This window comes from Pararge aegeria, chromosome 3, assembly GCF_905163445.1.
Source record: "Pararge aegeria chromosome 3, ilParAegt1.1, whole genome shotgun sequence".
In the NCBI taxonomy this organism is placed as follows: domain Eukaryota; kingdom Metazoa; phylum Arthropoda; class Insecta; order Lepidoptera; family Nymphalidae; genus Pararge; species Pararge aegeria.
Window position 1 is genome coordinate 1,746,418 of NC_053182.1, and position 20,804 is coordinate 1,767,221.

At 34.6% G+C, this 20,804-nt stretch overlaps 2 protein-coding genes across 2 annotated transcripts; one reads left to right on the top strand and one right to left on the bottom strand.

Moving 5' to 3' along the window:
* Positions 1-4,372: 4,372 nt before the first annotated feature.
* On the bottom strand, positions 4,373-9,974 carry LOC120637330 (mitochondrial fission 1 protein). Its single transcript, XM_039909124.1, has 5 exons — positions 9,760-9,974; positions 9,565-9,678; positions 8,848-9,018; positions 6,275-6,411; positions 4,373-5,212 (listed from the first exon to the last, which is right to left on the bottom strand). The coding sequence occupies exons 1-4, from the start codon at positions 9,802-9,804 to the stop codon at positions 6,289-6,291; spliced, it is 453 nt and encodes a 150-aa protein (XP_039765058.1). The 5' UTR covers positions 9,805-9,974; the 3' UTR covers positions 4,373-5,212; positions 6,275-6,288.
* A 900-nt stretch (positions 9,975-10,874) lies between these two features.
* On the top strand, positions 10,875-19,289 carry LOC120637445 (ubiquitin-like-conjugating enzyme ATG3). Its single transcript, XM_039909291.1, has 7 exons — positions 10,875-11,070; positions 12,109-12,297; positions 12,974-13,087; positions 14,830-14,979; positions 16,196-16,354; positions 17,992-18,119; positions 19,030-19,289. The coding sequence occupies exons 1-7, from the start codon at positions 10,999-11,001 to the stop codon at positions 19,178-19,180; spliced, it is 963 nt and encodes a 320-aa protein (XP_039765225.1). The 5' UTR covers positions 10,875-10,998; the 3' UTR covers positions 19,181-19,289.
* The last annotated feature ends 1,515 nt before the right edge of the window (positions 19,290-20,804 follow it).

Consider the following 20,804-nt stretch of genomic DNA (forward strand, 5'->3'; position numbering starts at 1 on the left):
ACTTGACTCTTGAAATCATAATCCATAACAAAAGCCTAGTCCCATGCCAAGGATAATTTTGGAGCATTACTGAGCGACATTACACGTAAATCTGCCATTTCGTATGGAATAATTTGACAACTAATCTGACAGGTTAACGCCACCTCTAATATCCAGTTTGCTTATAAAATATTGCTTACATTCGGGCCAGTGTGGCGGAACCTTGATTCAAAGACGTATGTGATCGCTATTCTTTCCATTGGCTAGAATTTCCAGTTTTATATACCATACTTTAAATTCAGCCAATAACAACGGATGCGCCGATCGTAACGCACCAATCACACGTTTCGTAAAATAGGAGCTGCGGTGTGGGATGGCAGAGACAAGTTCGCATAATACAAATAGAATAAGTGCTACGGGTTGATTGAATATTATTTTTTAATTAAGTTAGTGAGATTTGACGTATTGCGTCAGTTTGATTTGCGTAAACAAAATAGTGCGACTAGCGTAGCTCTAGAACTGATAGCGGTGGCAATAACCAACACCGACTCGACTCAAATTTAGCATTTAAATGAGAGCTTTATACCATATGACATAAAGTGTTGTCAGAATTATATATATCGCAACGCTGATGTGGCCCACTCATCGTATATTACTGGCACAAAAGTATGGAAAAGTTTACTTTATGTCTCATAACATGAAGCTTACATTTTAGTGCTTCAATTTTAGTAAAGTCGGTATAGATATGCGCGATTATTGGCGCCGTCAGTTGTACAGCTAGGCTTGTCCCACAGTAATCTTGTTGACAGTTAACGGTGTTGCCATAGTAAGTAATTATTATTTTTGAATGTAAATAAGTTTTGATTGTTTAGAAAGAGAGAAGTGTGCTTATTTTTGTCATTACGTTATAGAAGATTGACTTGTTTATTTAGATTATACTCAGATACATAGACGTTGAAGCACGGTACACTTTACAATAGTCAGTTACCAGAATGTGATTAAGAAATATATATTTTTTCAGAACACAGTTTTGCATACCACAAGTTAAATATAGGGGGCGATGTTGAGGTTATATCGGAGGTACTGATATGCGTGTTTTTAAACATATAAAAAGATTTTCTTTCATACATATATAAAGTACAAAAAAGGCCCAATACTTAAACCTACAAATCAATTAACATTTTTAGTTCTATATGTTGCGGATGGGGCAAATTAAAACATAAATGTCAGTTTTAATGCAACGGACTAAAAAAATATAATTGAATTGCCATGGAGTCAAACAGACAGACACATGCTAGTGCCACCGTAGACTGTACGGCAACAAAAAACTTGATGCACAAAAAAATTTTTTTTTTTTTTTTACAATACTTCCGACAACTTGGTATCCATCAGTCAATCTAAAGAGGCTATTTCAAAAAGTAAGTTAAATTTTTCACTGTTATGTCACATTGCCGTTTCGAGTCTTATGATTTAAATGCTAACTAGTAAAGGTTAATTTCAGATACATTAACAACTATTTTTTACCTTCTGTAAACTTGTTAGTTTCTTCGATATAACTACACGTAACGACCCGTTCGTTGTTGATTATACTATAATTATATACCAGTGGAGATATTATGATAGTTAGGGCTTTAAGTCAATCATTATGCTCGTAGTATTGTGTATAAAGTATGTTTAGTTACCTTTTGAACTTTGAAAGTTCCACAATGACTGCCAAATCTTTTGTACGCCTAAATTTAACTAGACTAAATTGAAACATTCTCAATAAAAAAAATGTTTCATATTTAAATTGCATTCTGGACTCAGTTTTTTTTCATATTCTTTGTCGAATATGCATGTACGTAAAATTCAGAAGTGGGATGCAGTTTGCATTTGGGATGTTTGTTGTGCGACCACCGTTTTTTTGCAAAGAGACCATCCTTAAGCGAAATTCGAAACTTAATGGTTAACCTTTTAAAGACACTCCGTAAAATTAGTTGAACGGTTTCGCAAGGTGTTCTTTGAAAAAGGCTGATTTCTTAGTCGTTATTAAACTTGAAATAGAAGTTCAGTTAAAAGTTTAGTGCACAAAAGAATTGGTAGCATTCGCATTTTTTTTTTGTTTATATTAGTCCCTCGACTATACCTCATTAGTCCGTGTAAGACTCATTATTTTTCGCAATTATTATTAATAATATGTATTATCTGAGCGTTTTTAATAATGACGATCATTATTATTTTTTATTGTGAACTTTCTTTATGGAAAGAAAAGTAATGATTATTTGTTATATTATAAAATTATGTTTTGTACAATAAAAGCACAACAGTTTTCACAGTTTTCTCGAATAATTAGTTAATAGTTCGTTAATTATATAGTTTGAAAACTACTCAATATGCAGGTTGTTATTAATTTTTGTAGTCTGTTCCAAGTGAATGTTGTCAGGTATACTAAAAACGCACTCAAATTGTCAAAGAATATTTACCGGTTTCTTTATTAAAAAATATATTATTTAAAAATGATAACTTTTATTTATTTTTGTAAAATTGTCGGGACGATTTAATAGTGAACCCAGCCTAGCTGTAGCTGAGATGCACTCTGACATTTCTTTCATAAATCTGGGCGTAGAGAGGTCATACTTACGGGATACACCAATCAGGATTATTAATAAACTATTGTTTTATCTTTCCGAGATAAAAGGAAGCGAATGACATTCTTCGGCTATGAGTGAGTATCTTTATGATAATCACGGTCGTAGCTACGTTCCTGCGTGAAAGGAGAACAAACAAACGAAAACTCTGAGCATTTATAATATTTGGTTCAGTGATTGATTGATGTTTGCTTGCATCAATTATCGGTGTTAATAAGAGGGACTTGTGACTTGACGGTGTGATATTATCACGTCACTTTTAAATAATCTGATTGATCAATTCCGCTTATCTCCGATTCAGCGATAAAGTAGCCTAAAGGCTATTGACTTTTGCGCTTCAACCTAACGAGATGGTCAATAATTTTTTTTTTTATATTTTAGTACTAAAATTCGCTGCAAACGGAGATGCCACCGGTATCATGAACCAACGCGGCTGAATCCACTGAAGATTGATAAATACAGCTCATTTTAAAATAGCGTTATTAAATTATCATGATCGTCTTCCAATAACCTTATTGGATAATAAAACTCCTGAAATCATCTTCGCTTGAAGGAAAAAGCATCCAAACATAATATTACGCCCAAAGCAACATACATTTACCAACAGAGACCTTATGTTCACTTGGGACTCAAATAACTGGAAATTTTGACTATTGACTTTTCTTTACGCAGAGGTGTCACATGTGGAAACGAATAAATCCGGGTCCGATGGGCTACGATGGGCGCACGATATACAACATGTAAATGAAAATACTTCATAGGCTTCAGAGGTACATTATGTACTGTGTCTGTGACTTATCCTTGAAACCGAAACCTAATAGTTTTTGAGGAAACCATTGCCATAATTTTTACTGAAAGAAATCAGATACTGCCCTAACATCACATGCAAAAGTAAAATCAAGTGACTCCTGTAACATTATAAGGTACGCGTCGCGACGCGTTGGTACTATGCGCGTGTAGGTTTTTATCTTCAATAGGGTTGTCATAACACATACCTAATGGTTTGAATTCGTTTGTATGGAAAAATAAATATGCTCCATTTGATTTAATATTTTTACAGGGATTCCTTATGAAAAATACGTATGCATCCTTCAATATTATTTTGTAATTCTGTTACACCTTGTATATCTACCATTTTCTTGCCCTATTTCTATGAGATAGGACGATAAAATGGGTAGACATAATTGACACAAGCGTGACATAATACATGTCAACTCTACAGCTATATTTGGTGCACTATGAACTGTATACGATGTTGCCAGTTGCCACCTTCAAGAACTACTAAAATAGTAGAAAGATTTTCTATTGGTAACACTCTTAATTTTTTTTTTAAATGAACGCCACGCTTCTGCCTTTTGCATTAGTGTACTATATGTATGCTGCTCCACTAAATTATGATAAACAAGATAATAAAAATAATTGTTTGGAAAAACTTGTGGGTTTTATTTAGCTGTCATTTCCAGGACATGTTTCTATTACTTTCGAATAAAATAAATTGTAAAACAGTTATTAAGCTATTTACAGTGTACTTTTTTCCTTTAAGTTATTTATAAAATAAAGGCTGAATAAGCTTTTGAAAAAAAGAAGGAGAATGAAGATTACGCGGACCCCAAAAAAAAACATTGATTCGTGCGAGGCCGGGGCGGGTTCGCTAGTACAGCATATATTTTAAAAATATTTATAGGGCATTTAGAAATATTTAAGTGTAGCCAATAATGTATAATTTAGAAAAGAGAATAGATTATATAAATTTAAAACAAAAAAAATATTTTTAAAAAACCAACCATATTTATTTAAATGGAATTAATTACATATGCATAAGTAATCATAACATGCTCTTAACTACACTGAAGCCTATAGCTATAAGAATAAATTATACATATTAATTATTTATTGTATCACATAATATTATATTATATTACTATGTTTTATTCTTAGAAAATAAATAAAGTACACTTTTTCAAATGAAGTAGAAACCCGATTATTCGATTCCAGATTCCGAAAAACGGTATTGTTGGTTAATATGACGAAAAAAAGGAGACGATTATTGTAAACTAGAGATGGTTTCTATGAGCAAAACTTTTTCTATACATTTTATACATATTTTTGACTATGTGTAGGTAATGTAATGTATTATGTTTGCTTAATAAGTCCACCTCTATCATAAGTGAAAAAGTGCCATAGAAATTCGTTCAAATGTATAAAATATCATAAACATTACTTCACGCATAGTTTTCTACCTGCCAGTGAAAGTCGCATCAAAATCGGATTGGCTGTACCGAAGATTATCGGGCTAATCTTCAAACAGACAACTTTGACAGATCAACGCCAACTTCCGTGACATTTACTAGAATATTATATACTACGGAAATACGTTAGAATAATCGCGTTTCTACCGTATGACAAACAAAATTAACCATGTCTAAAAAAGCCTTTTAGTTCAGTAGAGTATATTCACTCTAGTTTTTGTACATAGTTTGATATAATATAAGGTGTACACGTGTGGAAAATTCGTATTTGGTGTAATAGTGTGTGTGTATTACCGCTAGTCCTTTTTGTCCTTCTTCTTAGTAAGAAGGTAATGAACGCCGACTAGTGCGTTCATTCTGGAAAGAGACAAACATATATATTTTTTTATTATTTATGTATTATTATGGTATTTAACTAAAGCATAATACATCGTTTGGGTTTAAGCCGTATTCCACCACGCTTGCGTAGTGCGGATTGATCAATTGGTGGACTCCACACACCTTTGAGAACATTATGTTGAACTCTCAGGTATGCAGGTTTCCTCAAGATGTTTTCCTTCACCGTTGAAGAAAGTGATATTTTAATTACTTAAAACGCACATAATTTAGAAAAGTTAAAGGTGTGTGCTGGGATTCGAACTCGGCCCTCCGAAAGTGACTTCGACCGCCTAACCAACGCACTACATACTACTCAACCGATCCTCATGAAACTTTGTACACATATTCTTGGAAGTGTTAGAAGTAATATATATTATCCCGACTACTATACTTTTTATCCCGACATTAAGCTCGGTTCCTTTGGGAGAGGGGATGAAAGTGTTTGACGATTTTACACCATAACTCGGACAAATGATAACCGATTAAAATAATTATTTTTGTACTATAGAGGTTATAATATGTGTTTAATTTTGCCCAAACTTTGTGTAGATCTGATGAATGTGGTTGGAGATAGATGACAGAACTCCTCAGCGGACGGCAACAAACCCCTTATTTAAGGCTTAGCGATACTGAATACATTATTTTTTTTAGAACTACAACTAAATTGAATGCCACATCAAAAAACAAAATCAAACGCAGACGAAGTCGCGGGCAATAGCTAGTATATTATTAATTGTCACAAAACGTTATACCTTCTTAATTTTTATTTAATGCCCCTACAAGTCAGCAATTGACACCAATCTCACCTGCTGTTCAGTGATGATGCAGTCTAAGATAGTAACGGGCAAACCTGTTTGGAGCCAGGACCATTTATATTAAAATCAAGCCCTAATCGGTTTCTACGCGACATCGTACCGGAACGCTAAGTCGCTTAGCGGCACGTCTTTGTCGGTGTATGGTGATAACCTTACTGACTAAAGTCCTTTGGGGCTAGACAGCCATTATTAATTATTTAAAAAAAACCGGTGTTGTTATACTCACAGGAAGGCCAAATGCTATTTCTTGGTGGAGGCTAGCGCGATACCGAGCCCGACGAGCCCCCCGATCGCGAGTACAGCCCCTCCCGCCACCGCCATGCCGATCAGACCCTCCTTCTCCATGCGCTTGTTGATCTGGCGCTGGAAATGTATATATATATATATTATATAAATAAATATACATTTCCAGCGCAGTTTTATTTTATTTTACTAATTTAAAGTGTACATGTGTGGCAAATTCGTATTTGGTGTAATAGTGTGTGTATTCCCGCTAGTCCTTTTCATCCTTCTTATTATTATTATTATTAAATTCTTTATTGCACACACAAAAACTAAATACAAAAAAAAACACAATAGATAAAATTAAAAAACTAGTTTAGATGTGCAAAAACGGTCTTATCGCTAAGGCGATCTCTCCCAGACAACCTTTGGCGAAAGTAGTCCATCTTCTTAGTTAGAATGTAAAGAACGCCGACGAGGGCTCTTATTTTTAACGTGACAACGTCTTATAATTCTATGGAGCCGGCTGCACGCACGAAAAAACATGACGTATGCGGCGTTACCTCGCTCTGAGGCGTTCCATTCAAGGCTTGAAGTGCAAGCGAGAGCGCGGAACGAGCGACAAAGAGGCACAGTCGGCCTCCGCGTTCGACATCTGCCTCTCTCCTACTTGAGTGAGCGATGCGTCCGCGTGGACAGCTTCTATACAATAATACATTTACATGTTTTCGGCAAGGATGAAGTGCAGTGAAAAGTGAATGTGGTGTCAATTGTTTATAGCAACGATAATATCTATCAAACAAATAAAATTAAAATTTTCTTTTGAAAAATGCAACCATTCCATCAGTATTTTCTTACGACGATGTCACGTTCAACTATCGTCAGTAAGCCGACTTTACAGACAACCAATTTTTTTTTAAGCATCTACAAGTTAGCCCTTGCAATCTAACCTGGCGGTAAACGATGATGCACTCTAAGGTGGTAGCGGGTTAATCTCTTAAGTAGATTATGGGAGTTATATTTGAAAATACCCCACCTATTCTTAAAAATGAAAATATAAATATTACCTCATAATTAGCTGATATTTTTTTTTTATTTGTATAAGGCAACAAAAATAAAAATACTACATGGCATGGCATTTTTTTGACTCGCTTCCCTATAGCGGAGGAGGTCCTCTCTCTCTCGAGCGGCGATAACTTCAGGCCGAAAGACCAAACCTGTGTTTTAGGTCAGATTGTCCGTGGCTGTTTGGTAATTTTTTTTTTTAATGGCTTAGAAAGAAGAATATTATTTGTGTTTAACTTAAAACGAATACACTCTTCACTTGCGCTGATGACTCAGATATTGCTAACGCAAATTGGATATGCTGATGTACCTATCAGCCTCGTTTATCATGATACAGCATTATTTTGTTATGGCTATTTTGAGCACAATATGTACATGTATGAACTCTCTGATGAGAAAGTATTTTTATAAGTACACCAAATAAATGTACTTCAATAATTTCTGGCTAAATGCCAGTCTCTAAACGTATGTACATACACAGTAACAGACTACAATGAAACCTAATATGTTGGACATATCACATATTAAACATATTATTGTGGTATTTATTACAACTGTTTACTACGGCTTTCACATTGTGGGAGCAGACCCGTGATTATGTGTTGTTATTGTAGCCCCCTTTATACCAGACATTCTTAAAAATACAGCATAAACAAACCCATCACAACTAACTTCATTAAGTATGAGTTCAAAACCCTTTACTTGTAATGTTTAACACTATAGACTTATAACTACCTGTATAGCCAATAGAAAATGTACTATAGCAATGACAGGTATATTTTGCATGTTTGGTCACAAACCTTGACAATAAAACTAAACTAAGTGACAACAAGAAAAAAAAAACGTCCATAGTGTCAACAAACTTCTGTAGTGCCCTCTGATGTATTTTGATATCCCAGATATTTATAAAGGTTGCACACAGATTCAAGGTCAAACTTATATCACCCCTTTTTTTTTTGGGTACTGGTTTATTTGGAATATTTTGAATTACTCCTCTGCCTCAAGAAATTGAGCATTGTGATAATTTTTATCAACTTTATTTAAACCTGTCAACTGATAAATTGTTTATGCTCCTTTTATCTCATTTATAAATAGATATTCTTATAAACCAGAAAGATTAGTCCACAGCTCATTTAAATTTTCATTTGAAAAAAATGGATATTATTATGGTCCTTATATAAAGCTAAGTACCTATAGAAGATTGCATTAGTAATTATCCCATAATAAAAACCTTTTCAAAAATTTTAATCATCATGATCATCATCCACAGCCTATTAATGTCTCACATTGTTCTCATTGACCCCTGAACCTAACTAAATTGGCAGCACTAATAAGTTTCATTTTAGTTTGCGCTGTATATTATACTAAAATACAAAAACAATAGTTAGGATTGTATTTTTTTAACTAAACAAACTTATATAGTTTGAATTCTGAGCAAAGGTTACTGGTTGATCTCTCACTGTCCTACTAGATTTTAATCATTTAAATTCAATATGAAGTACAGGAACTCACCTCTAAAGTTAAGACCTGCTGGTTTGCAGGTTCTATCTCAAGGAATGCCTTAACATAATGCAGGGCTTTATTGTACTCCTTTATCCTAGCATTGCCTATAGCAAGGTAGAAAAGATAATCCCTCTTGCCTTCCGAATGTGAATTAAACAGCTCTTTTAGTAGAAGAATGCCCTGGAAATAAAGAGTTGAAAATATAACTTTATAGGTGACAAATTTTGTTCAAACATTTAATCTAAAAAATCATTAATTCTATCCCACCAACTCAGAAATACTAATTACTTAATTAAACCATGATGCTAGATTAGCATGCCTGGGATTGTATTTGGTCCCCCCCTGAGAGGAATTCCAAACCACTAGGCTATTTTTGCCAATATAAAATAAATATATCTATAAAATACTAAAAATATGAAACATTTAAATTGTTCATTAGGTACATAAACATTAACAAGATATTTGGGAATTAATCAAAATAAATAGGAATGTGTTAAATATTGTGCTCACTGGCTAATATATCATATAAGTGACATTTGAGAGATGGTAATAACAAAAGTAATAGCGAGTGAGTTTTCTATAGTCTGCTCCCCAGGCTGGAAAAGTCACAGTTTTAGTTTTAGACAAATATACAAATCACCATTTCCTTAGCCTATTACATTTTTTTAAGGTTTTTCCGTGCTCTAACGTATAGGCTCTTCAAGAGCAAGTTTGCTCAATACGAACCTTCCTAATATCGGTTGGGTATTTGCTCCGTACCAGGCACCAAGCGTATTCGAACTGAGCTTTATGAGTGACGTTGCCTTGATGCAGTTGCTCATGAAAAATTTTCTCGAACTTCTACAAAAAGTAATGCGAAATTAATACAATCATCGTGACTCACGTATGCGAAGTGAATAGTGCAATAAATTGAACTCTTACTTGTAAATCTTCCGAAGAGACTACTTCATCTAATACGTCTTCCATTGCTATTCTAGTATAGTTTTTCTACTCTAATAATGTGAAAATAATTTTCATTATAGTATGTTTAAGCTACGGACAACTATAATATGTGTAGTAAATCCAAATCACGAAGAATAAGATGATGAATATCGACTTCAAAGATAGCTCGACAAAAATTGACTTTTGTTATGACAGAACAGATGAGATGACAGCAGTTACGCAGTTATAAGTCCATAGATTATATGGTTGGTACTGTATCTGTGGATACCTACTATTATAAAGACTGTTTTTACGGCTATGGACACTAGTTTTTTAAATATATTAATAGCACACAATGCAGATCACCACATTCCACTAAGGCGATTGGTTAAGTGCAACGGACTGATTGGCACATCTAAAAGCCAAAAAGCAAAAGAAGAAGAAATTTAACTTATAGTTCAATGTTTCATTACACTGAAGACCCCAGACCGGTTTATGCCTTAAAACTAGTGAAAGGACCCGCGGACTTTTTGTTTAGATTATCTAACGACTTATATTGTAGTAATTGTAAATAGAATTTACATAATATTATAATCGGATCATCTGGTCACGCATGTGGATACATAAAGTACCTACCTACAATTATTTCAGGCTGAAATCTTATTTAAGACAGCCGATTGGTGCCGTGCGCAGTGACCCTGCTTTCTGAGTCCAAGGCTGTGGGTTTGATTCCCACAACTGAAAAATGTTTGTGTGATGAACATGAATGTTTTTCAATGTGAATGTGTCTGGGTGTTTAAAATATTTTAAGTATTATGTATATAATTTATTAAAATTCTTCAGTTGGCTTAGTACCCATAACACAAGCTACGTTTATAATGGAACTACGTAGCGATGTGTGTATTGTCGTAATATCACTCGGTGAGCTGAACGTAGCTTTCTATAGGTAACGTTATTCCTAAAACGATTTAGTACTTTTGAGTTTATCCAATATAAATAAAAACAAACAAATATTACACCGTCTGGTAAATAAATTTGACCATGATTTGACACTTATTTATTTAGTGCTGACTGCCGAGTGCTGACATTTGACAGATGACAGTTGACAGCCGTACTTGACAGTCTGTAATCGTTTCAATTTCTTTGTGCGGCTTTTGTAATAAAATTATTGTAGTTACACAAAAGTGGGGCAAATTTACGAGCCTATAATTATCATTTGTTGGTCAAGATATTTTTAAAATGCAAAGTGTAATTAATACGGTTAAGGGGACCGCCCTCGGCGTAGCTGGATACTTGACGCCAGTTCTGAAGGTAGATCTTAAATCTTACATATCATTATTTATTAATAATGATCAGGCGAGATTAAAACGGAGCTAACCCAGTTCAAAGTGCATTGAGTTTGTTATTGTGTTAACATATAAAGGATACATGAACCTTTTTAACCTCTGCCGTATTATGTCTGACTACTACCTATTTGCAAGGTTTAACACACATTGCGCTGTCCTCTTTGTACCTTACTGAAAATGTTTTTAAGATATTGGCTTAGTCTTTCCAGCTGTATACAATACCCTAGATTACAGCCTGCTGTACCAGTTTCATGAAAAATTCTAAAGATTAACGCAAACAGACAGATGATCAAAAATTACTATTAACTAGCTATTGCCTGCATTCTTTATCCATGTTTATTATTGATTTTTCATTAATCATCTTGTGGGAAATGTTGGTTTTCCTGGGACAAAAAGTAACCATATTACTGTCCATCCTTTGAACTAACTCTGACAAAAATCAAGTCGATTGGTTGCTTAGTTAGGGCATAAAGGAAGGACAAACAAACCCATTTTTAATAGCAGCTGTAATTTTTTTCTAACTTAAAATTATGATATATTATGTGCTTAAAATTACTTATTCCTTGTAGTACATTTGTTTTTGTTTGTGGGCTAAGTCTAGTTTCTATAAATTCAAACAAAGACAAATTATATAGTAATCAATTTTCTTTATAAATGAATTATTATTATTATTATATAATAGACTACGCAGTTTTCGCTGATGCGTCTATATCATTTCTTGCGCTCTTTGTCTTTTTGATGTTTATCCAGTCCATTCTTAAACTGATTCAGTGATTTTGCAGTCACTACATCTTCAGGCAAGGCATTCCACATTTGTATGGCATGAATTTTTCTGTTTTTTAATATTATAAAAACATACTACTCTACATACATACATAATTTTTAGTGAGGAAAAGTACTGTAACAAACAACTATAGCCATGGTGGATACAGCTCTAATAGCGTTTATACTTGTCATGGTCCATGGTACTTTCCATAACTTAATTCTATATTTTTGTCACCAGGAGTCGAAATTCCAAGAAACTGGTGTGCTGACTCCTGAAGAGTTTGTTATAGCAGGGGATCATCTGGTGCATCACTGTCCCACGTGGCAATGGAGCAAGGGGGAGGAGGCCAAGGTCAAACCTTACCTACCTCCCGATAAGCAATTCCTCATCACTAGGAATGTGCCATGCTATAGGCGCTGCAAGCAGGTAAATAATATAAATAATTATAATGTTAATAAAAAGGGAGCATTCATAAATTACGTTGAGTTGTTGAGATGGAGGGGGAAGTCTTCCAAATATGACCAGCTGTGACAAGGACGGGGAGGGGTCAAAAATCAATAACATTTGTGTGGTGTAATATATGGATAGCCCCAAAGAGGTGGTAGCGTATCGGTTAAGGCTTCAGCTTTCCTTTTGATTTTATTCCTTGATACATTATAATAAATATGTATATTTACTTACTATCTTCATTCATAGTAAGTAGTATGGGTGTTACAGATGATAGTACATATATTGAAAAAAGTACAAGTAACATCTGTTGCATCTGTATTAAATGCATCATATCAGAGGAGGTTTAACCATTTTTATTCCCACTACAAGTTAGCCCTCAACTGCAATGTCAACTGGTGGTAAGTATTGATGCAGTCTAAGATGGAAGCAGACCAACCTGTTAGGGAGTATGGTAGACGCCTTGTAGGTTTATACGCGACACCGCACCGGAACACAACCAAATAAAACTATACGCATCAATGTGTGCTGGGCCTTAGATACCCAAATGGGTTTGGAACTAGTTGCGGCATTCTCAGACGAAAATTCAAAAGTTCAGCCGTTTAATACACATTGAAAATAATCTTTACTCACAATACTTTTAATTCTTAAACAGATAGAATACTGTGAGAATAATGAGAAGGTGATAGAAGATGAACATGACGAGGATGGAGGGTGGGTGGACACCCACCACTTTGAGTCACCGGGGTCACCCACTGTGGAAGAAAAGGTATATCTCTTATGAATACAATTTTTCTAATTTCATATATTATTATAGTCTTTTTTTCGTGAAGTATTTATGTTTATAACTAACTTTGCTGGTTAAGTTTGTTATGTTTTTTTTATTCCACTTTAAGTTATATTACAACACTCTTGGCACTATCCCATTCTCTTGCTGTAAGTCCTTTCTACAAAGTTTCCTGTAAGAGATTGCTTGCAGCAATAAGGCCGCCTTTGCATACATTGTGTACGGTATACTCCTGACTGTTCCTTGTCCTGTATGTTATAAGTGCAATAAAGTGTTTCTTCTTCTAAATTAGCCCTTGACTCCAATCTCACCTGCTGGTAAGGTCATGATGCAGTCTAAGATGGTAACCGCAGAATTAAGAAGATACAGAACACTCATTCAGCCATTATTGCATGCAGTGCATTGTGTCCAAAAACAGTGAAATCGACCCACGGAGGTCTCACTTAACACTCGCGGAGTGTTGCTAGCTTACAAACTTTTTCCCACTTTACCATATTATAGTAAACAGTTAGAAGATTAGAGGTTAATTTTACCTGCGATCCTCTAAACGTTTTACTGTCAACTGCTAAATGGTATAAAGTGACTAACCACCTGTTCGAGAAACACTACTAAAGGGCGGACTAAAAGGCTAACACACCCAAACCTCTAATCGATTTCTACGTCATCGTACCGGATCGCCAAATTACTTAGCGGCACGTCTTTGTCGGTAGGGTGGTAACTAGCCACGGTCGAAGCCTCCCACCAGAGAAAATTGTTTGGGCTTCTCTTAAGGCCAAGCTGTGTTCAAAATTCATGTAATTTTAGTTAATAAAACTCGTTTTCTGCTATTTCTGTTGTTGCTAATTGTGCGGTTGGTTATGAATGGGTGCCTCAACGTTAGAGTAAAATAAGCAATATTTATTTATTCGTTAATTAATTAATTAGTACGGAAGAATCCTCTAACACTGATTAACAATTACATCATTATTCTTATTATACTTTAGAACTACACGAACAGTATGTATTTATTTAAAATAAGGGTACCAAAAATAGAAAAGAGAGAAATACTAATATTAATGGTAAAAACAATAAAAAGAAAAAGAAAACAAAGAAAAAGAATGAATAAAAATAAAAAAAACACATAGATTAATTAAATAAAAGCAAAGTAGGTAGTCAGTTATATTCTTTCAGAAAACTGAAGTTACTGGCATAGTAATTTATTCCAGTCATCTGCAAAAATGTCACAGTTAGGAGACTCTATCAAAAGTTTGGTTAAAGCAGAAATATAATAACCGGGTAATATGCTCAATTTTGGATCTATTTTATCCATTTTTTCGTCATAAGAAAGCTAAACTGTCACGAAGTAGCATAGGCTATGATTATTTATTAAAAAAAAGTTTGAGATCCTTAAGAAAGTTGCAATAATGTAACCAAAAATCGGTAGAAGTTCTGGCGAGTTCAAAAATTAATGGACTACATTAACAAAACTTGATTGAAAAAGTTATTTTTAATAAATAAACACGATTTTTTTTTACAAGAATACACAAGTTAAAAATATGCTTTAGAGACAAAAACAAACGCAGGCGAAGTTGCGGGCAACAGCCAGTTTTGAATAAAGAAAATTTGGCTTTTACTTTTCAATAATTTTTTTTCATTTGAATTAGTTTACTTTATACTCTGTAGTTGTTCACATTTTGATTTTATGAGAATCAGATATATTTTAAATGATTAGTTTTGCTTTGTAGGTGTGTGAAATGACACTAGAAGCGGCTGAAACCGGTGACAGTGACGGTGACGAAGCTCCCGACAACGACGACGATGACGACGCGGACGACGGCGAAGCTGAGGACATGGAGAGCTTCCAGGAGTCAGGCCTGCTGGATGAAGTGGACCCGGTATGTCATTATATTCAAAACACATTACTGTTCTCATAAAAAGTAAATCCAAGTCCCGAAAAATTATATTTATTATAAACACTTTTAAACAATCTATGCACACTTAAATACAATTGCCCATAATAATTAGCTAAAAAGTCTTATGATCAAATTAGTCTAATCTTAATAGAAGTAAATAAAATGTTTGTGAATTCCAAATATATCCTTATTTCGAGATAAAGCTAAAACGAAAGTACATTTAGGTTTTTATAATCCTGGAAAATGGAAAACAGAAATTAAGCGCGGGGGAGTTGCGAATTATTGCTAGTATTTCATCAAAGTAAGCTCACTTCATATCTCATTATCGTTATAAACAATTCATACAATGTCGTAACTCGTCAAAATACCTATCAGCGTAGGTACAAATTAATTGCTCTGTTATTTAAACTTATCTCATGTTACTATACAGTTACTGTGATTAAACCAAACCTACCTATTCGTATGTAAATAGCACCACCATTATATATCTATGATATGAGTTACTCTTACTAGGTACCTACACACTTAGTTGTAACTTTTTAAACCACATTGAGAGACAAATGATCGATAAAGACACAAAAATAATAATTCTGGGACCAGAAGCCTTACTGCTTTCGCTTAAAGCAATATTAATGTAGTATAAGGTCCTAAAAATAAGTCCTGTATGTCGTATAAGCAGTCTCTTTAAGATAATAGTCTTTTATGCGATTGCACTAATGCCTCAAGGCGCAGTAGAAATTACGTAGCTTTGTTTTAAATTCAGCAATATTGAGCAAAAATAACTAGAGTTCAAAAATTCGTTGCGAAATCTCATTTATCGTCGAGATTTTTTAATTTGGTATAATTTTAAGGCTTACAGCCCCAAATCTAGATTTAATATTCCTTTAATATCGCAACTTCTAAACATAGCCTAAAGTTGTAAAAGAGACGACCTAAACATAGTCTACAGTTGTAAATGATTCAACCTAAATATAGTCTACAGTTGTAAATGATTGAACCTAAATATAGTCTACAGCTGTAAATGATTGAACCTAAATATAGTCTACAGCTGTAAATGATTGAACCTAAATATAGTCTACAGTTGTAAATGATTGAACCTAAATATAGTCTACAGCTGTTAATAATTGAACCTAAATATAGTCTACAGCTGTAAATGATTGAACCTAAATATAGTCTACAGTTGTAAATGATTGCACAGTCAACAGCGCTGACCACCCGCAAGGAGCGCAAGCCAAAGGAGAAGAGGCAGAAGCAGTCGGACGGCGACGAGATAGTGAGGACCCGCACCTACGACCTGCACATCACGTACGACAAGTACTACCAGACGCCGCGACTGTGGCTCATTGGCTACGATGAGGTGAGTGCTTCTTGGTCGTACACGGTTACAAGCTTTAGATCTGTGCTCAGGTCAAGTAAAAAAAATGTCTCTATATGGTACCCGAAAAAAAAAATAAGAAGTAAACTTTAATTGTTTTTATAAAAGTTTAAGAAGTTTTAATTCGATGAGCTGCTACATACCTTTTAAATAATTATTAAAGGCCGATTAGCTAGCAAAAGACACAGACAGACATTCACCTAAACACCAATGAAATAAATTTGAGTAGTTGTCGAGTTCATAAATTTTTTATTATATAAATTTTATGTTCTTATTTAAGGCTTCTGAAGGTACACTGCAAGGAAATATCAGTATGAATAGTAATTAAAAATAAAAAAATACTCAATAATACAAAAAATTTAATTACAGAGATACATTAAATTTGTCATTGTGCTCTATGGAGAAAATTATACTGAATCGCGTAAAGCTGACCACCATTTAGTCAGAATTACCACATTTCTCAATTTCAAAGACAACTTTTTTTGACACCACTCACTCTAAATGCCTCATTACATAGCCTAGTTTTGAAAGGTCAAGTAGGTCAATACATCTTGGCTTGGCGGGTAAGTAATGTTGTACTGAAGTCGCTAGGGCTTTCATGATTTGAATAGGGAACATCGCGCAAGGCGTATCTGAATAATATGTGGTCAGTATAATATTGCTTTCTCGCTCTAACGTATGATGGCGTCCCTGTCACTCACTCACACACTCACTCCGTCCAAAACTTGATTTTAATGCCTCTCGTGTGAAACGTAGTGTCAGGGTTAAAGCTGCTTTTGTTTTTAACACCCTGAGTCAAGTCAAGTCAAGTCACTCAGGATTCAAGATGCAACAAGATGTTACTCTAAAATCCCTCGTTTGCTTGGGTTATATACCGGCGCCCGGATTATTAATATTTAGAGCTCTTACAAATTTGCATATCTCAGTACCATAACAGTTATATGCGGTAAGAAGCAATCTTTATTGCACATACAAAATAGAAAGCCAGGTTAACAAAATAAACAATAATACAAAACATATGCACAAAGATGGCCATATCGCTTGAAGGGATCTGCTCCAAAACCTTATACCAAAGGTACCTTTAAGAAACATTACATAAAACGGGATAGTGCTATATACAAATTTGCTTATTATATGCTTTACTATTGTATAAACAATACGTACTAATACTATATATATATAGTTAAAACATATATATTTATATATATGTGTATAAATTACCAATAATAAATATATAAACAAAAATACATATTTTCATTTACATAAAATTACATAGATATTTTACTACATAATAGACAGGAAATAGTCTTTTAACCGCAATATGAAGATATTTATTTATTTATTTAAATTACTTTATTACACGAACTTCAAGTGTTACAGTGCAAACAATAAAACATGCACAGGCGAGAGAAAAAAAGGAGAAAACTACAATAGAAATAGAAATAAATAAACATTATATATTTATAAGTAATAAATAAAACAAACTATACTATATAACATACGCATATAAAAATTAATAAAATAAATAATATATTTATTAGTATATATATTAATATAATATGTTTATTAGTATATTTAATGATTTGGATGAAGTGTAAAACCGCTGTGTCCTCCGGCAGGACCGTCGCCTGCTGGGCGCGGAGGCGCTGTACGAGGACATATCGGCGGAGCACGCGCGCAAAACCGTCACCATGGAGGCGCACCCGCACCTATCGGGGCCCGGTATGGTCTCCGTGCACCCGTGCAGGTAACCCTGGATCCATGCCAAACGTTATGTTAAACATAACTGTCAAATAATTCTTTATCCAGTGGCGTGCATAGAGATACCCTCTAGGTACAGGGTATGCAGATGATATAAAATGAAGAAAATCTTCACAATTAGGTATTATAGTACCCCTTATTATACAACAGTTGCATAAATAACTATTATTCAAATAGGCCCATAGATGGCACTTTTTATGCTTACTGTTACTTCCCTAAAATCCTATTTTGCATATTGATTAAATACCTATATATTCTTTGTATTGATTTGCGCAACAAACAAAGTCAAATTAGCAATATGTTTCTTTCTAAGGCAGTCTAAGTTCGATAACCAGTCAGTCGTTCTGATATTAGCGGAATTGCTGCTCAGTTACGGTCTTGGTTTGTGCCAGCCGGCCTGGCTCAACAAAATGCTAACCTCCCGAGAACAACATTTAAGAAACATCTTTAATAGGCCCGCGTCGCTTACTACGAGTTTAGTTAATGTTTAAGTAAAGTCAACGAAGAATTGGAGAATAGTACCACAATAATAAATAAACTTTTTCTAGTGCATGTGTGGTGAGTTTTTTTATCTTTACAAAATGTTAAAATCTAACATAAATTACATAAAAAACAAGGTAGTGAAATGATGGCAATAACTACAAAGGAAAGCTACGGGACTTCCAAACGTGTCCTGCGAAAGAACAAGTAAAAGTCTACTCCAAAATTAACCAACCATTAACAACCTTTCAACCTGTTATTAATAAACAAAAGCTGGGCACACGCCCCCCCTCATAAAATATAGTATTTTAAAGCAAAGACCCACCGTGATGCTCCAATGAGGGTAGGCGGGCTAGACACACTTGTATCACTCACATATACGCATTTTATTTACCTCATTTATTTCCACCTACCAGGCACGCAGAAGTGATGAAGAAGATAATCGAAATGGTCACCGAAAGCGGAGGCCAACTACAAGTGCACTCCTACCTGATCGTGTTCCTCAAGTTCGTACAGACGGTCATACCAACAGTGGAGTACGATTTCACCCAGAACGTTTCTATGTAATTGTCAGCTATCTTTGAGACATTTTATACTTAGACTTTTATTAACTGAGTGCCAAGTGTGAAATTTTTTTTTCTACGTTCACCTTTCGATCGCGTAAAAGTTAGCAGTGCAATATAGTTACAATACTGGCACAGCGTGCTATCACTAGATGGCGCTCTTTCAAAACTATATAAATCGTAGTTTACTTTCACGCCATCGAATAAGTAAACGTAAGGAGCTTTTTTCACACTTTGCACTATGTGTCCTTAAAATGAGATTCGCATGCTCGCAATCGGTAAGTCGACTAAACGTGACGTCACGATTAAAATGGACTTATGCCCGTTTTCACTAAACCTACGCATCGCCTAAATCGAATGCCTTAGGCGATGTATATAGAAAAATAAACGTTTCACCAACTCTTAGGTGATACATATTCTACCTAGGAAGCTCCTTAGGTAAGGCGCCACATACTTAGGCATTGTGTTGTCCGACATTAGTGAAAACGGGCATTAGCTGTCGTTGGTTTAAACACCAGTTGTATATACTTGTACAGTCAGCGATCCTAACAGAACTTTTTTGAAACTACCTTCAGTTATACAGAATGGCTTAGGATAAAACCCTTAGCCAGAAAAACATTGTTTTTACATCCACACCCGGGTATGGTCGCCATCATACCCGGGTGTAAATGCAAAAACTATAGTGTGTAGTGCTTGTAAATACACCGGCAACCACGCTCTTCAGACTGGCAATGCTGCTTTGCGGCAGTATTTCCCCGGACGACTCTGCTACGACTATACGATATTAAGTCGAGGCACTTTAGGTCCATTTATCTTTGACATTGTAGTGTTTCGGTTATCGAGAAAAACTTGTCGAATGTCGAGTGTGCGACTTTCATACTAAGAATATCTGACTGATGTCTTGAGATATCAGTCCGGTTGAATAACTCTTGCAAATCAGTGCCATAGATAAAAAATAAAGGAAGATTGCATCATTACGTACAATTACGTAAAATTAGTAAAATGCGAATGTAAAGGTGGTTAACTTGATATCTTTATACCTAATCAATACCTCCACTAAAATAACTTTATCAAATAAACCCAATAGTACTTTGAAAATTTGACTGGAGTGACTGGACATCTAAACGGTCTTAATACCCGGGTTATTATCTTTTTTCCGGATTTTTTTAAAATACCCGGGTTCTTTTGTTTTTCTTTTATTTTCTCGGACAGGTTTTTCAATACCTGGTCACTTTCGCGGGAAAAGATTTTTTTTTTTTGAAATTATAGTCTTTTTCATTGAGATTTAAAATCAATTATTCAAATATCACGTCATCTACCACAACAGTGAACAATCTATCTACTCTGTTATTTATCTATGTCAGTGCGACTGCAGATGTAATAAAATCTCACTGGTTTGGTCTTGCTTTAGCATTGTGACATTCATAAACTAGTAAGAGGAGGATGTCATTGCATTTTACTTATCAGAGGCTTTTGATGCTTTAACAATGAATACACCAGTGAGTAACTTGAGCCAGTGAACTATACCTGAAGCCAGTAACTCGACTATTTTATTATATGTACGCACCACTTTTATAAGTTATTTTTATGATTTTTATAAGTTATCTATATTTAGAGAAAACGTCAAA

What these genes read in the sequence shown, in the direction of transcription:
- LOC120637330 (XM_039909124.1), bottom strand. Translation starts at nt 9,804, where the DNA reads ATGGAAGACGTATTAGATGAAGTAGTCTCTTCGGAAGATTTACAA. An exon ending in TCTCTTCGGAAGATTTACAA is followed by an intron (nt 9,679 to 9,759) that starts GTAAGAGTTCAA and finishes TACTTTTTGTAG; the next exon opens with AAGTTCGAGAAAATTTTTCA. An exon ending in ACCCAACCGATATTAGGAAG is followed by an intron (nt 9,019 to 9,564) that starts GTTCGTATTGAG and finishes CTTTATTTCCAG; the next exon opens with GGCATTCTTCTACTAAAAGA.
- LOC120637445 (XM_039909291.1), top strand. Translation starts at nt 10,999, where the DNA reads ATGCAAAGTGTAATTAATACGGTTAAGGGGACCGCCCTCGGCGTAGCT. An exon ending in GCTATAGGCGCTGCAAGCAG is followed by an intron (nt 12,298 to 12,973) that starts GTAAATAATATA and finishes ATTCTTAAACAG; the next exon opens with ATAGAATACTGTGAGAATAA. An exon ending in GGCTCATTGGCTACGATGAG is followed by an intron (nt 16,355 to 17,991) that starts GTGAGTGCTTCT and finishes GTCCTCCGGCAG; the next exon opens with GACCGTCGCCTGCTGGGCGC.